General features: G+C 40.4%; 3 protein-coding genes across 9 annotated transcripts in view; 1 reads left to right on the top strand and 2 right to left on the bottom strand.

Moving 5' to 3' along the window:
* Positions 1–5,947, top strand: part of daam2 (dishevelled associated activator of morphogenesis 2) — a 76,060-nt gene extending 70,113 nt beyond the window's left edge. For all 3 annotated transcript variants that reach the window (XM_058091419.1, XM_058091422.1, XM_058091421.1), the window contains 2 exons: positions 2,710–2,880; positions 2,947–5,947. In XM_058091419.1, the coding sequence (XP_057947402.1) occupies positions 2,710–2,880; positions 2,947–3,159 (384 nt within the window). In that variant the 3' untranslated portion in view covers positions 3,160–5,947. The remainder of the gene's footprint in view (positions 1–2,709; positions 2,881–2,946) is intronic.
* A 405-nt stretch (positions 5,948–6,352) lies between these two features.
* LOC131140743 (tubulin beta-4B chain-like) lies at positions 6,353–9,764 on the bottom strand. 5 transcript variants are annotated; one of them, XM_058091424.1, is made up of 5 exons: positions 9,541–9,764; positions 7,822–7,930; positions 7,638–7,748; positions 7,323–7,567; positions 6,353–7,266 (listed from the first exon to the last, which is right to left on the bottom strand). In XM_058091424.1, the coding sequence occupies exons 1-5, from the start codon at positions 9,595–9,597 to the stop codon at positions 6,457–6,459; spliced, it is 1,332 nt and encodes a 443-aa protein (XP_057947407.1). In that variant the 5' UTR covers positions 9,598–9,764; the 3' UTR covers positions 6,353–6,456. The 5 variants fall into 5 exon arrangements, with proteins under 5 accessions (XP_057947407.1, XP_057947410.1, XP_057947408.1 ...); XM_058091427.1 differs by having other exon boundaries at positions 9,640–9,745; XM_058091425.1 differs by having other exon boundaries at positions 7,822–7,955; positions 9,541–9,691.
* A 3,229-nt stretch (positions 9,765–12,993) lies between these two features.
* Positions 12,994–15,985, bottom strand: LOC131140659 (potassium voltage-gated channel subfamily S member 3-like). Its single transcript, XM_058091289.1, has 2 exons — positions 15,850–15,985; positions 12,994–14,720 (listed from the first exon to the last, which is right to left on the bottom strand). Exon 2 carries the CDS (start codon positions 14,676–14,678, stop codon positions 13,359–13,361), a length of 1,320 nt encoding a protein of 439 aa, XP_057947272.1. The 5' UTR covers positions 14,679–14,720; positions 15,850–15,985; the 3' UTR covers positions 12,994–13,358.
* Between the last annotated feature and the right edge of the window lie 148 nt (positions 15,986–16,133).

Raw genomic sequence — 16,133 nt, 5'->3', positions numbered from 1 at the left:
CTGCACTTTTTTATTTGTCTAGGGAGGATTTAGTGGGGAAACGAGCCTGTTGGGATGTTAGTGGGAAAGAAATGGGGTAGTCGGACAGCAGTTATAGATGGAAAACAAAAGAACCTGTGTTCACTGGGCCAGGCCCTCAACAGCCATAACCTGTGTGTGTATGTGTATGTGTATGTGTGAATCTGAAGCTAAATTTGTCAAAGTTCCTCAACGCCTTGCACTACGAGGTGATGAAATGCTAGGTAATTCACCAGCGTCCCCAGGTGACAAAAATTACAGTAATCCCTCTACAGTTAATGCTTTGAATTTTGCTGATTCACTTTATCACTTCTTTTCAAAAATATATTCATAAATCATGTTTTTTTGTGTCAGTCTCTCCTGTAGTCAGCTGGGATAAGCTCCAGCATACCCCTAGTGAGGATAAGCGACATAGAAAATGGATGGATGCTGTTTTGTAGTTGAATATGGCCTACTGTATTATTATTATTATTATTATTATTATTATTCATTCTTTAATTTTCTACTGCTTATCCTCACAAGGGTGACAGGGGGTGCTGGAGCCTATCCCAGCTGGTCGCCAGCCAATCACAGGGCACATATAGACAAACAACCATTCACACTCACATTCATACCTATGGACAATTTGGAGTCACCAATTAACCTAGCATGTTTTTGGAATGTGGGAGGAAACCGGATTACCCGGAGAAAACCCATGAGGAGAACATGCAAACTATACACAGACTGTGGAATTGAACTCGGGTCTCCTAGCTGTGAGGCCTGCATACTAACCACTCTCCCGCCTATTGAAAATGAAAATAAATATAAGGTATTTAGAGGATGCATTCAAAGACATGGAGATATGCAGTATTATACACTCGTCACCACTCAACAGTAATATTACAGTATGACGAGATACGCAGTGCCACACCGCCAGCTTCAGACATCACTACATACATTACAAAGGATTACACTGGTCCAAGGTCATGAAGGTTACTGGGACGGGTTTCCAGAGGACAGAAGGGATTTTCCCGCTCATCAAGAAGAGATTTGTATGGTTTAGCCTTAACATGTGCTCACTCCAACATACATGTTCGGGGTCATCACTGACTCTGAAACTATACTGTATGTTTATTTCTCATCCATACATTCACTTTCTGCACAGCAGTGAGGAAAAAAAATAGATTTCATACAAAGAGAATGTGAATTATGAGCATTAGTGCTAATTGGTACATACATACAAATATCAGGCTCACACTGTTAGTATGAACATTAACAGCGTTAGTCATTAATCTGTGTAAGTGCTTCCAGGCGTTTATCATTCAAGCACGCAGATTAGTGTAAAGTATACATTGTATGTTTGAGTGCTCACATCAGCCTTGAGTCTAAGTGCGGAATGATCTCTTTGAGGCTTGCTTGGGTCAGGGAATTATCACAGCAGGGCATATTTATGTTGATGTTAGTTTTGACATGGAGTTATGTGAGAATCTGATATACACAAAGCGGACTGGCACACTGAGTACAGTACAGTAATATTTCCATCCTTGGACGGATCTGACCACAATCTGATAAGATTTAACTCCAATATATAATTTAGGCATCTGATTTGTTGCCAGATTAAATTATAGTGTTTCATGATTTTAAGTATTAGTAAAGCAAATTATAGCATTTAGTTCTATAATTAATGAAATTGTGTGTTTGTGGGTGTGTTCATCTCCTGATTAAGGACACACCCATGGAGAGCGGAGGAAACAGATTTGACCAGAAACTTAATTAGAGGAGTCGTATTGATGTTTCGGTTGCTATGGTGACCTGCCCATAATGACAGGATGGTTAGGCATCATTGGAAAACTTTAGTATATGATAACTCTAAGGCTACATGGAGTTCAGGAGTTTTCTGTATGATTTTTTTAAATATATTTTTACATCCTGTAAATGCTTACTTGAATGAAGTCATGTGAAGAGACTACATGGAGTTGTCTAGTGCTAGACGGACTGAAGAGAGACGTGTCTTCATCAAAAAAGAAAAATTAGACAATATGGCAACTTGTCACTGTCCACTTTTGACTTGTCACTTCATCAACAAACGATGGAATTCTATTCTAAAAAGAGGAAAAGCTTGTAAAATGCTGAACAAACCACATTAAGAGTTTTTTTAGTTAAAGGTCCAGGAGCAAGTAGACAATATGTGCTGCACTTTATGGACTTAAACCCCATATTTTCTTTCCCTGTGTCCTCCCTATTCCCATATTTGTTAAAACAAGACTATAGTCACATTTATACTTTTTTTATTTACAACATATTGCGCAACTGCAGGGTCTTGAGACACATGCTAACTCGCAAACTAGAGAGCTAGCGACCTAAACGGTAGCCTTCAAGTTATTTCCTTTAAACTTAAATAGCCAAAAACTTACCACTTCCACTCGGGTAGGGAGGATAACTATTAACAGTTATTTAACCTTTAACATGAACATTAATCAAACGTAATAATTTTTTCTGGGTACATGATACCATACAGCATCCATATCAAACTTGCGCAGGCCGCACTAACATTAACATATTTGTTAATTTCTATGAAAAAAAGTCCTTTCTTGCAAAATTTGGCAATATGCATCCTGCAGCAGGTAGAAAGCCAGACTAGTTTAAGTGGAATCCTAGTCCTGGGCTTATGAAAACCGAGTTTTGTTTGACTATACTTGCTTCTTTGTGCAGTTTGCCAAATCTCTAAAGCACTTTGGGGAAGAAGAAGGAAGAATGCAGCCGGATGAGTTCTTTGGGATTTTTGACACCTTCCTGGGATCGTTCAGCGAAGCCCGTCAAGACCTGGAAAACATGCAACGCCGCAAAGACGAGGAGGAGAGGAGGGCACGCATGGAGGCTATGGTAAGAGGCTAGTAGGGTCATTTGTCCAAGGTGTAGTTGTACCGACATGTTTCTTTAATTTTCCAGCTGAAGGAGCAGCGGGAACGGGAACGTCGGTCTAAGAAAAGCGGGGCCTCAGACGAGGTCGGAGGGGAATTTGATGACCTGGTGTCGGCCCTGCGTTCTGGCGAGGTTTTTGACAAAGACCTGAACAAATTCAAAAGGAACCGCAAGCGCTCCGTCAACCAGCTGGTGGAGGGAGGTGGGCGAGAACGCGCTGTCACCAAGGTCACCTACTAGGGCGGGAAAAAAAACAGAAAACGCCTGCTCAGGTCAGCCCTGATGTGGACTCGTTTGATGTGACCACACGCCATGTGCGACCTGTCACTCCTGGACGTTATGTGATCTTGTGATCTGGACGCGGGGCAGGTGGGATGCTGGGCACAGACCACTGTGACACATCAGGCCATGACTTTTGACCACTGTGCTTCAGCTTCTCGCCATTCGTCACTCCGGTGTTCCTCACCGCTTCTTCCCGACAAAACCCTCAAGTTTGATGCTGGTGCTTTGTCACGGTCAGTCGCTCTGCACATATTGTATGAAAGCGAGAACGTGGATTGGAAATGGCTTCTGAAGCCACATCTCCACATCTGGAAATGATATGGAAGATCTCCAAAAATGCAACCTAGGAAGGATACGACCGGTGATCACGTGTCCTCCATGTCTTCTAATTGCAGCATTAAGGTGTCCACTTCCACAGCGTTGTTCTGGCATCGACCAGTGCCAAAACATGTGCATGAGCTAAACTGCAACGGGTTGTTTTTGAAGGTTTTCATGTCATTTTTGTTGGTGCTCTACTAGTTAATTTCTACACATTTTGCGCTTTACATTTTGTCTTGTTTGCACTGCAGCTTCTCTTGTCTTAGTGAATGCTCATAGGCCAGCCTACAAACGTGTAGCTGTGTGTGTTCTACATGCCTACAGGTCCACATGCCAACAAACATGATGAAGGAAATGGCTTTTTTTTCATGTTTACAGCTCTCCCTGCTCAGCTTTATTATGGCTAATCTACAGTGTTTATTACACTTAACTAAATTTAGCCATCAATCCAGTCAATCCGCCAAGACCAGCGTTACTTCCACTTAAACTGCAGTATCATCGGTATTTCAGTATTACAGACGCTTGTTTGTATGTCAACACATGTATTTCATAAGCGCATCGAATGCTGCGACAACGTGTGTTGGTTAAAGGAAGCGGTGGTAGAGATATTTTAATATATGCATTTCTAAAAATCTTAGTACACGTGACTAATGCTGCAATGTCTTTATGTTAACACTAGAGGGCAACATGGTGCAGATTCCTTAAAAATGCAAGCATTTTCTACTCCCAACAATTCCTAACAGCTGTAACTTGGCATAGAAAATATTTCATTTGGCTGCGATCTGATTTGCACAGCTTGTAATAAACAGATACCAGTACTGCAATACTGCTTCCTACACCTCCCTTAGCACTTGATTCAACAAGCACTTGGTGTTAATTCCTCGTATAGTTTAGCGATACGTTGATTGAAAACACCACTTGTACATGTTTATATGATGACTCACACACGTATGTTGTGATGTTTGTCCGTCGTCGTACCACATACTCACCCGGAAGTGCCTCTCTGACCCTGAGTTCACACAAGTACCATTCCTCATTCTGCATGGTGCTGCTAATGTATGTACAGTACTTGGTGGTGTTTCAAAATGGCTAATGAACATGGCGGTGTACATTTTCAGCTCTGTAGCCTGATCCCAGCCCACACTATGTTTCACTTTTGTGTCCTGAAACGGGGGGGAAGGGGTGTCCCACCCTTGTTTCATTCAGTTCTTGTTACTTCAAGCTTGCAAAATACGGCAACACAGAGAAGATCTTTAGGTTTGATGAACCTTAAAGTTGAGAAATGTTCCTAAAACGCCACCACTTTAACCAGCATTGTTTGTATATTTCTGCTGGTCTTTTTTTCCTAACCTCCTTTATCTCTCCAGATATACTGTTAGTAGCCTATATCAAAACGTTGGCACAACCTTTAATCCAGAGCTTTAACCCATATTTTAGGGCAACTATTTACTGAGGGGGGGTTTGCAGCATTGTCAGTATTATTATTATTATTCTGTTTGTTTTGTTCCTTGTTTGGATGTTTTTTATTAGGCCATTGACTGGCTGATTTTGGAGTGTAACGATGGAAATCAAGAGAAATGAAATTAGTAGCTTTTTCAATGCACTTTTACTATGGGACATTTCCATTTGCAAACAATGTTTGGAGGTTTTAGACTTCTTTAGACCAAGAAGGGTGCAGCAAAATAGTGGTGTCAAATATTAATTTAAAAAAAAAAAAAGAGGAAAAGGGCAAGTGAGGATTGGGAATCCGGCTGGGCCGCTGGGGAAAAAAAAAGATACTGAATGGAAGTGAGGGAATAGTGGGAAAGGACACTGACGTACATGTCTGTGTTAAAATGAGGGAATGTTGGGTTTTCTGTCCAAATGTGCACTTTGGCATCAACCTGCATGCCCGAAGAAGCGTGCACGCAATGTGACGTAATACCTTTTACATAGGAAATTGCTTGCGGTATTAAAAACACGCTTGTTTCACATCACTTTGTACTGCTTAAAAAATGTTGCACCCCTTTTTTGGAGCCTGTATCCTTATGAGGAGTCAGTATTTTTACAGTTGGGGAAAACAAAACAAAAAAAGTACCTTTCACAAAAAGAGGTGTAAAAGTATTTTGTACACCATTTTTGATGTTTCAGATCAAATTAAAACACCAGTAAAATATTGAGGAATGTTGCATTTTCCTGTAAATTGTACCTCTATTTATTTGCCTTATTTAGTTTGATATATTTTGTATGTACACACAGCATTACAAAAAGGATATATTAAAAATATGAATAATAAACTGTGGTCCGTGTACGGTGGATAGTTTTGACACTTAATTTTTTATAATTTTTTGGTTTTGTATTTTTCTCACCCTGTGTCTTTGTAGGGTTAAAATAAACTCTGGTCCCTTGCAATGATTTCTTTGTAAAGAATCTTGAGGGGAAGAAAAAGTATGTTTGTCATGTTACACTATTTTTTTAGGTTTTAGTGAATTACCTAATCTGTAAAAAGGCATCATAGATGTCATGGAGTAATATGTAGAATACATTTTTATATTTTACACATGTACACATTGAAGCTGACAAGTGGAAACGGGTTTGCAGTTTTAATGACTGCTTACGTCCACTAGATGGTACTATACTACAACAGGATACATTTAATACTGGTTTATTAGTTGACTTGGTCATCCAAATTATTCTCAAATGAAAAATGATGTGTATTTGCAAAAGGAAGTGACGCTGACTCGAGGCCACCTAGTTGAAGCCCAATAATGACATAATGGGCTCTATTGTTACATTTCCATTAATATTATATCAGAAATGTTTTAAAATACTCAACACTTTAATTCATTTGAAAATGTTTATTTTTAATTCCTCCTCAACAACCAAAAAACATTGAATTCCAATTTCTTGTGATGGAGATTCAAAAGAATCGAAATGACACCTTGATACGGTCAAGCCTCAATCGTCTTCCGCCTCCTCCTCGCCTTCCCCTTCATCCTCGGCGGTGGCGTCCTGGTACTGCTGGTACTCGGACACCAGATCATTCATGTTGCTCTCAGCTTCAGTGAACTCCATCTCATCCATACCTTCACCTGTGTACCAGTGCAGGAATGCCTTGCGACGCAGCATGGCCGTAAACTGCTCGGAGATTCGCTTGAACATCTCCTGGATGGCCGTGGTGTTGCCGATGAAGGTGACGGACATCTTGAGGCCACGGGGTGGAATGTCACAAACGGCGGTCTTCACGTTGTTGGGGATCCATTCCACAAAGTAGCTGCTGTTCTTGTTCTGGACGTTGAGCATCTGCTCGTCCACTTCCTTCATGGACATACGCCCACGGAACACGGTGGCCACGGTCAAGTAGCGGCCTTGACGTGGGTCGCACGCCGCCATCATGTTCTTGGCGTCGAACGCTTGTTGAGTGAGTTCGGGAACGGTTAGAGCTCGGTACTGCTGGCTCCCCCTGCTAGTCAGGGGCGCGAAACCTGGCATGAAGAAGTGCAAACGAGGGAAAGGCACCATGTTGACGGCCAGTTTACGGAGGTCAGCGTTGAGTTGGCCGGGGAAGCGCAGGCAGGTTGTGACGCCACTGATGGTGGAGGACACAAGGTGGTTCAGGTCTCCGTAGGTGGGCGTGGTCAGTTTCAGCGTGCGGAAACAGATGTCGTAGAGAGCTTCGTTGTCAATGCAGTAGGTTTCATCTGTGTTCTCAACAAGCTGGTGGATGGACAGAGTGGCGTTGTAGGGCTCCACCACCGTGTCCGATACCTGAAGAACACAACACCTCTTTAGCTTTACGTCTTCAAACGTATGCTTTCGCTCACCTTGGGGGAAGGCACCACGCTGAACGTATTCATGATCCGATCAGGGTACTCCTCACGAATCTTGCTGATGAGCAGGGTTCCCATGCCCGACCCGGTTCCACCACCAAGAGCGTGCGTGAGCTGGTAGCCTTGCAGACAATCACAACTTTCCGACTCTTTGCGCACGACATCCAGGACTGAGTCGACCAACTCGGCTCCCTCGGTGTAATGACCCTTGGCCCAGTTGTTACCTGCACCGCTCTGACCTACACAGGAAGTTAAGCAATTTAACCACTCCGACCAAAACATGTGACTTTAACACTTTCATTAACTCACCAAACACAAAATTGTCAGGTCGGAATATCTGCCCAAAAGCTCCGGATCTCACAGAGTCCATGGTGCCTGGTTCCAAGTCCACAAGAACAGCACGGGGTACGTATTTACCTCCTTCGTGCACAAGAACGACAAATGTAAGCATCAGGAACGGCAAGGAAGCAGCAAAACATCAAGAAATGTCAACCTGTGGCTTCATTGTAGTAAACGTTGATCCTGTCCAGCTGCAGGTCGCTGTCTCCATGGTACGTCCCAGTTGGGTCAATGCCATGCTCATCGCTAATCACTTCCCAGAACTGCAAACAAGATATAACAAGAGCACTGCTCCAATGCAAACATATATATATGTCAATATTTTATATTTCCTTATTTATTTCACATCTAGTACAATTCCAAATGTAAGATAAGATTTAAGAATCTACATATACAGCGTTTGTTCGTTCATATAGTTAGTAAATTAGTAGGATTACCAAAATATTACCTATATAGTTTTAGTAGTTGGTTAGTGGGATGAAAAAAACACTAATTAGAGGCACTGGTAATGATTAACGACCATATTTCCATATTAATTTATTAAAACTGTAGGATGACACTAAAGATTAAATTAATTATTTTATGATTTAATTATTTCAATGAATGAATAAATGAAAGAATCTGCGCGTGCAACCTCATGAATAAATTTGATCTGCGACAACCACCCATTAAGTCTGTGGGCGGGACTAATGCAAATCTAGTCCAATGATTGCATTGGAGTGAAACACTGAAAGCGGAGAAAAAGCTCCAACTTTCTTGGGAGTTGGTGAGCGATATTTAAAACTTTGCGGGGTATGTCGAAGCTGGATCTGATCTAACTAGATATTAGAGGAACAGAGGACTTTATTGTTGTTGTTAGAATTACTTCCGCAATATGACCAATTTATAGAATGGAGTGTGGCTGAAAATTTACCGGAAGTACCACAGTACTTCGCCGCCAAGGTTCACGGACGACACGCACAATAAAGTCCTCTGTCTTTACTGCTACATGCCGTGGGTCAGCAGATCCCGCTTCCATATACTCTGCAAGCTTTAAAATATATCACCAACTCCCGACAAAGTTGGATTGTTCTCCGCGTTGAGAAACACTTCCGGGCTTCAGACCAACACAATCATTGGACTAGATACGTGTTAGTCCCGCCCACAGTTTTGATGGGTAGTTGTGACAATTTATTCATGAAGTTGCATACCACCAAAGTCAATAAATCCTTAATTAATTTAACCAGTAATTAAATAAATTATGAAATAATCAAATAAAAAATCTTAACAATTAAATCAATCTTGTAAAAACATGTAAATATTAAACTCTTAATTCATGTATTTTTATGTATTTATTGATTTTATTAATCACCCATTTAATTATTTAAATATTAGATTTTTTCAACATATATTTATTAATTACTGACACATTCAAATATTTAAATATATTTTTTTTTAATTTTTTAATTACACCTGTCATTTATTATTTCAACATGCATTTATTAATTGAATTTATTAATGAGGCATTTAATGAATGATTTATCAAATGGGACAAAATGAAATAAATCCCATTTGGTCCTCCATAAGAAGTAGGAGGCGAATATACTTTATAGTCCGGCAAGTGTGCAACTACAGCAATCGATTCGAGTCGAATGTCAGTTGAAGTAAATGATTTAAATGATAATGTGTTTTAAATATAGTCGTGATTTACAGTTAGTGTTAGTTAATTATCAATGGTGGGGAGACCAGCTATGGTGGGGAGACCAGCTTTGCAATGCCTGCACAATGCTGACACCAAGTGGACAGTAGGGGAATTAGTTATTTACCTTTCTTGTATGTATCCACCGACAAGTGTTCGAACACATGAAAATATAAAATACATTTTATGACTCACTTTGGCCCCAATCTGGTTCCCACACTGGCCGGCTTGGAGGTGCACGATTTCCCTCATTGTGGACGCACAAGTTGTAAAAAAGCGGAGTGAAATACTAACGTTAAGTTATAGACCTCTTTCCTCCTTTTTTTCTCCAGTCTTTCTTGCAGTGTTTTCATGTACTGGCAGCTGTCTTTGCACGCCGAGTCGTGCCTCTAAAGTACACACACATCCCCCTCTGTCACATAGGTGTATGGTCACCGGACGCTGACACATAGAAGCGTGCACGCTGGTGACGCCTGCACGTCGACTTCCGAATTACCTTGACTCATGATGAGTCATACGATGACACGGTGACCAATGCGACACATCATCCTAATACATAATTTACATTTGCATATGCAATGTGACGTCAAAAAACACAACGGCACGTCTTTGGACTCTCATTAAACTGTGCAGCACTCAAAATATTGGCCTTAATCAGACCAGTTGTAATTATAATATTACACCTCATAAAACCAATCACAAATGTATGTATGTGAAAAATGTATGTATTAATGTATGTGAAAAATGGCTGCTTTCAACAAATGAACCACAAAAACTTCATGTGAGCTCTTTGACCAGTTTTGTCTGAATTAAACTTCAAACCTTTTGCACAATGCTCTAATTTATTGACATGCATATTGTAAAAATTATTATTATAAATTATCATTATTGTTAAAATGAAAAAAATCCCAGTGGATGGTGCTTTGATATGCAGTAATAAAGAAGGCACTTGAACATCAAAACCGTCACACCCACAACAGGAACTCTCTACGGCTAGTATAGTACTAAGCGTACTAAGTGTACTATACTTTTATAATATTGAACTAATATTGATACTATACATACTATATGTACACTTGAATATTGATACTATACATACAGTAGTACACTTGAATATTGATACTATGCATACAGTTGTACACTTATCCATACAGTAGTACTCTTAAATGTTGATACTATACATACAGTAGTACACTTGAATATTGATACTATACATACAGTAGTACACTAAATGTTGATACTATACATGCAGTAGTAAACTAAATGTTGATACTATACATGCAGTAGTACACTTAGATATTGATACTATACATACAGTAGTATTCCTGAATATTGATACTATCCATACAGTAGTATACTTAAATATTGATGCTATACATACAGTAGTACACTTGAATATTGATACTATGAATACAGTAGTACACTTAAATATTGATACTATACATACAGTAGTACTCTTGAATATTGATACCATACATACAGTAGTACACTTAAATGTTGATACTATACATACAGTAGTACACTTAAATATTGATACTATACATACAGTAGTACACTTGAATATTGATACTATACATACAGTAGTACACCTAAATGTTGATACTATACATACAGTAGTACACTTAAATGTTGATACTATACATACAGTAGTACTCTTGAATATTGATACCATAAGTACAGTAGTACACTTAAATGTTGATACTATCCATACAGTAGTACACTTAAATATTGATACTATACATACAGTTGTACACTAAAATATTGATACTATACATACAGTAGTACACTTGAATATTGATACTATACATACAGTAGTACACCTAAATGTTGATACTATACATACAGTAGTACACTTAAATGTTGATACTATACATACAGTAGTACACTTGAATATTGATACTAAACATACAGTAGTACACTTGAATATTGATACTATCCATACAGTAGTACACTTAAATGTTGATACTATACATACAGTAGTACTCTTGAATATTGATACCATAAGTACAGTAGTACACTTAAATGTTGATACTATCCATACAGTTGTACACTTAAATGTTGATACACATACAATAGTACACTTGAATATTAATACTGTCCATACAGTTGTACATTTAAATGTTGATACTACGCATAGAGTAGTACACTTAAATGTTGATTCTATACATACAGTAATACACTTGAATATTGATACTATACATACAGTAGTACACTTGAATATTAATACTATCCATACAGTAGTACACTTGAATATTGATAGCATCCATACAGTTGCGATGTTGATACTACGATCAACAAATGATGATGCTGTACCCCGCCTCTCCCCCAAAGTCATTCTATATGAGTGGCCTGATAATATCCAGATGCCGTCTCAGCATCCTTGTGCTAATAACTACCTGGCCGTCCTTGAAGAACCCCAAGATGGCCACCCACAGGTATTGCTGAGCGTGCACTTCACTCCTCCATGTGGACAATGAACTAAATGAAGGGCAATGGCGGAAGCAGCAAATAATCAAAGGTGACCGTCCATAAGTGCTGATGATGCAGTCCTTTCAATATCAGGGACAGGATCACAAGCCACAAGCTGGTCATTTATGGTTTCCATTAAAGGAGTCATCTCATGGTGATAGATGATTAATAAAGACACATTTTTTTTGCAATCAGATCATGAGATTAATAATTAATCATGATTAATCATGATTAATTGTGATTAATCATGACACAATTCCTTGCTGTTTTGCAGGTGACTACGGACAAATAAGGCCTGGGTACCATAGAAGCTGATCAGCAGATGGGATATCATCTTTTTCACTGATATCGGCCAATGGGATATCATCTTTTTCATTGATATCGACCAATGTGATATTGTCTTTTTCAGTGATATCGATCAGTAGGATATCTTCTTTTTCACTGATATCGGCCAATGTGCTATCGGCTTTTTGACTGATATCATCCGATCCCCATCGGTTACCAATCGGTCGTCGCACCCCTAAACCATTTCCTTTTTCTCCATGGGTTGATAGATCCATTGTGTGAGAAAGCTAACTTTTCAATACAGTGTGATTGATCAGGAGATCACTACTCATTCTCATACTAAAAAATGCAAATGCATTGGAAACTCAATACAGCTATGTTGAAACAAGATATGGGGATCAATAAGGGACTGAATGAAATGAAAGAAGAGGAGAAGGATATAGGATGTAGATAAGCTAATCCACTGGGTAAGAATATGGAAATATGACAGTATTACAGTACAGTATATACTGCATTGTATTTCTATCAATAACACCAATCAGGGTTTGTCAGTCAGTGTTTTGCTAATCTAACGATTCTTTCCCACTTCAGTTCAAGACATTTTATATGATTTTGACCCATTTTTCAAGACACTGAATACATTGTTTATGGTTATATAAACATGCAACCTAACAAAAGAAAGATTAGACTCATATCTTTCATCACAAATATCGGGCATTTCGGGCATAAATTTCCACTTTCACACAAATGATCTGCCTTTGTGACAGGTGAAATATCTCAACACGCATGAACAATACAAAAAGGCTTCTTTTACATCAAAATAACCATTTATTTACAAATAAAACACCATGAACTTTATACAATATACATGTGCATGCGTTAAAATGTCCCTACTATATGTAAGCACCTGTACGCTACGCTCCTCCATGCTCTCCCACATCCGTTTTTACATGCAAAACATCCATGCCGAGCTCTAATCAAATGCACTACTGCCACCTTGTGGCCGTTTTTATGTCTTAAAGCCGCTCTAAAAGGGACATCTGTAAAGTTTGTTTTATTAGCAGAAAGGTCTTGTACATTTTAATTACATGGTATATATTTTCAAATCATTATACATAATAATTGAATATATTGCAATGTGATATATATTACTTGATATGGATTACCGCCTATATGTTACTCCAATTCTTTGGGAGTAATACTTTTAAATGTTTTGCCCTGTCGTGCTTCAGCGCCGTGGTAAAGTGTCTGTTGCGACCTCACTGATTGGTTAATGGTTCTGCTTTCATCTGGTCCGCCGTCCGGTGTTTCTGGTAGAAGTTGGTGAACTTATTGAAGATGTTGGTGATGGGCAAAGCCACAATAAGCAGCCCGGAGAGAATGCAAAGAGTTCCTACCAGCTTCCCAGCCAGAGTAACAGGAAAGGTGTCCCCGTATCCCACGGTGGTCATACTAATGGTGGCCCACCACCAGCCAATGGGGATAGTCTGCAGCTCGGACTCCAGGGACTCCTTCTCTATAAAGTACATGAGTGCGGAGAACATGGAGACTCCTACAAACAAGAAAAGCACGAGGAGCCCGACTTCCTGAGTGCTGTGTCGCAGTGTGGCCCCGAGCGAGCGTAGACCAGCCGAGTGGCGAGCCAGTTTTAGGATGCGGAAGACTCGCATCAATTTTAGAATCTGCATCACCTTGCCCAAATTCTCCAACTCTGAGTTATCGTCTTCATCCACCATGTTCACATCACAAGCCAAGGTCACGTAGAAGGGCATGACTGACATCAAATCGATGATGTTGAGAGGGCTGTGTAGGAACTTCCTGGCTGACGGTGCAACGACCAGACGAAGGATAAATTCGGCAGAAAATAAGACGACACAGAGGTTCTCAAAGAAAGCCAGCACTGGATCTTCGATCTCTTTGTTGTTGTGGTCCACCTGTTGAAAGTCTGGCAGGCTGTGCACACACATGGCCACGATGGACACCAGAACCACACTCAGCGACGCCACAGCCATGGCTTTGGCCGAAGCGGAGTACGATGGGTTCTCAAGGCGGATCCAAACATTCCGACGCACATTCGCACACCAGGTTCCTTCAAAGATATCTACTTCCTGGTCCACAGCGGATGGGTCTTCACTGAAGGAATCCGCACCGTACAGGAGATGCTCGTCGCTGCCATGATCCTCACCAAAGCCACCAGCTTCATCCAGGAGATCCAGGAATATACCACTGCAGCACAAGTCCAGATGGCGGTCCTTGATACCCCAATACTCGATCTCTTGGTAGAAGGACACCACACACAAACCATCTACCAGGTGCATCTTTCCCGTCAGGTAAAAGTTGAGAATATAACAGAAAAAAAGTGGATTTCGGTCAAAATAATACTCCATTTCTGCAGGGATGAAGTCATCGCAGAGTTCCAGGATGGCTTCTTTGGAGTTACAACACAGAAGACGTGCCAGGCGGGTGTGTGGGAAGCGGTTAAGAACGTTGTGCTCCATTTTTTGCTTGAAACCTCCAACGTTGACGATGATGAAGCAGTCGTCAGGAGGGTGGCGGTGAAGAATCTGTCCATACACCATGATGGAATACAAGCTGGGTAGAAATCTCACAGTGGTTGTCGCCTGTACACACACACACACACACACACACACACAAATTAGTGTCTCCTGTATGTCACCTAATCTCATCGTGGTGCGTTACATCACAGCTGACATGTAGGTTTCTGTGACAAGAAACCATTACACTCAAGTCTGAACATACACACTCGCTACCACTCACACCTCCATATACATAATGAGAACCAAAGATCCCATTCACCATAAGCCAGATATCATTTGGTAGTATGCAATAATACAGGTCAAATGTACAGCATGTTTCTTCACTGTTGCTTTTTCATCAAGAGTAGCCATATCTCACTTTATTCAGGGCTCCCTGAATGCACCGTAGTTGCTGTGAGATGGAAAAAAAAACATGCAGCAAGGTAGTGTCGCAGGGGTATGCTGTGATTGGTTGGCGACCAGTCCAGGGTGTACCCCACCTCTCGCCTGAAGACAGCTGGGATAGGCGAGCCTTGTGAGGATAAGTACAGAATGGATCCAACCATGGATGCATGGATTGATGGATGGGTGAAGTTTAAATAAACCTAAGTATATGTTACTTAAATAAATGGCAGTATCAAGTATTTTGATGTTAGTAAGTGAGAAATAGAAACTAAAACAAATCATTGTCATCACCGACTGCCATAATACCTTTGGTATCAACACCATCACTATTTGGACCAATCTGCCCACTCCAATAGGTACATCTTAATGACCATGTGCATAAAACTGCTATACACTACACTGTAATACAGTATAATATTTTTTGCTAGTTAAATTTGAGTTGAAATGTTATTGTTGTGCAAAGGCGCGGGTAAGCGCCTGTCCAACAGACACCAATCCGAGCTGTCACTTCTCCAACGGAAGAACATTGTATTACTGGGATTAAGTTACGCGCGGTAAAAGCGGTCACGTTGCAATGAATGTAGCGCCAAGGTCACATCCAGTATGACACATTGGGGTCACTAAGCCAGGTAGGTGTATGTACCACCAAACAGAACGAGTGGAAACAAAAATGAAGAGATCATTTCTACCATGACGCTTTAAATCAATTCAATGAGTGCGTAACTGACTTCCAAGTCATCCAACTGAAAAGTGATGGAATGGTGGCCTCTTGTTATAGCTGTAGAAGTGTCAGAGAGGGTTGTCTTACCTGAGCATGATGGGTTGCAGGTGTTCTCTAGTTTACGGAGGAGAGCTGAATGGACCGCAGGGTCCGGTCAACAGTGAGCAGGACGCACGGCTCATACATCCGCCCACAGGATCCAATAAGACGCGCCACTTGCCTACTGTATGTCACTGGACACTGTGCTTAAAGTACATATTGTTTCACATACCACATAAAGATTTAACGACTTACTTTGTACATTGAATTAAATGAGGCACAAAATATTAAAAAGAGCAGTTACAGTACAGTTGTAAAGTTAAAAATCCTTA

Source organism: Doryrhamphus excisus, chromosome 13 (genome assembly GCF_030265055.1).
Source record: "Doryrhamphus excisus isolate RoL2022-K1 chromosome 13, RoL_Dexc_1.0, whole genome shotgun sequence".
NCBI classification, from domain to species: Eukaryota; Metazoa; Chordata; class Actinopteri; order Syngnathiformes; family Syngnathidae; genus Doryrhamphus; species Doryrhamphus excisus.
Note: the sequence above shows the minus strand (reverse complement) of the source record. Positions and strands in the feature narration are given on the sequence as shown.

Excerpts from the sequence above, each read along its gene's own strand:
- LOC131140743 (XM_058091423.1), bottom strand. The coding sequence starts at position 8,685 with ATGGAAGCGGGATCTGCTGACCCACGGCATGTAGCAGTAAAGACAGAG. Across the intron at positions 7,749-7,821 it reads TTACTACAATGAAGCCACAG|GAGGTAAATACGTACCCCGT; the intron begins GTTGACATTTCT and ends TTGTGCACGAAG. Across the intron at positions 7,568-7,637 it reads ACCTGACAATTTTGTGTTTG|GTCAGAGCGGTGCAGGTAAC; the intron begins GTGAGTTAATGA and ends CTTCCTGTGTAG.
- LOC131140659 (XM_058091289.1), bottom strand. The coding sequence starts at position 14,678 with ATGGTGTATGGACAGATTCTTCACCGCCACCCTCCTGACGACTGCTTC.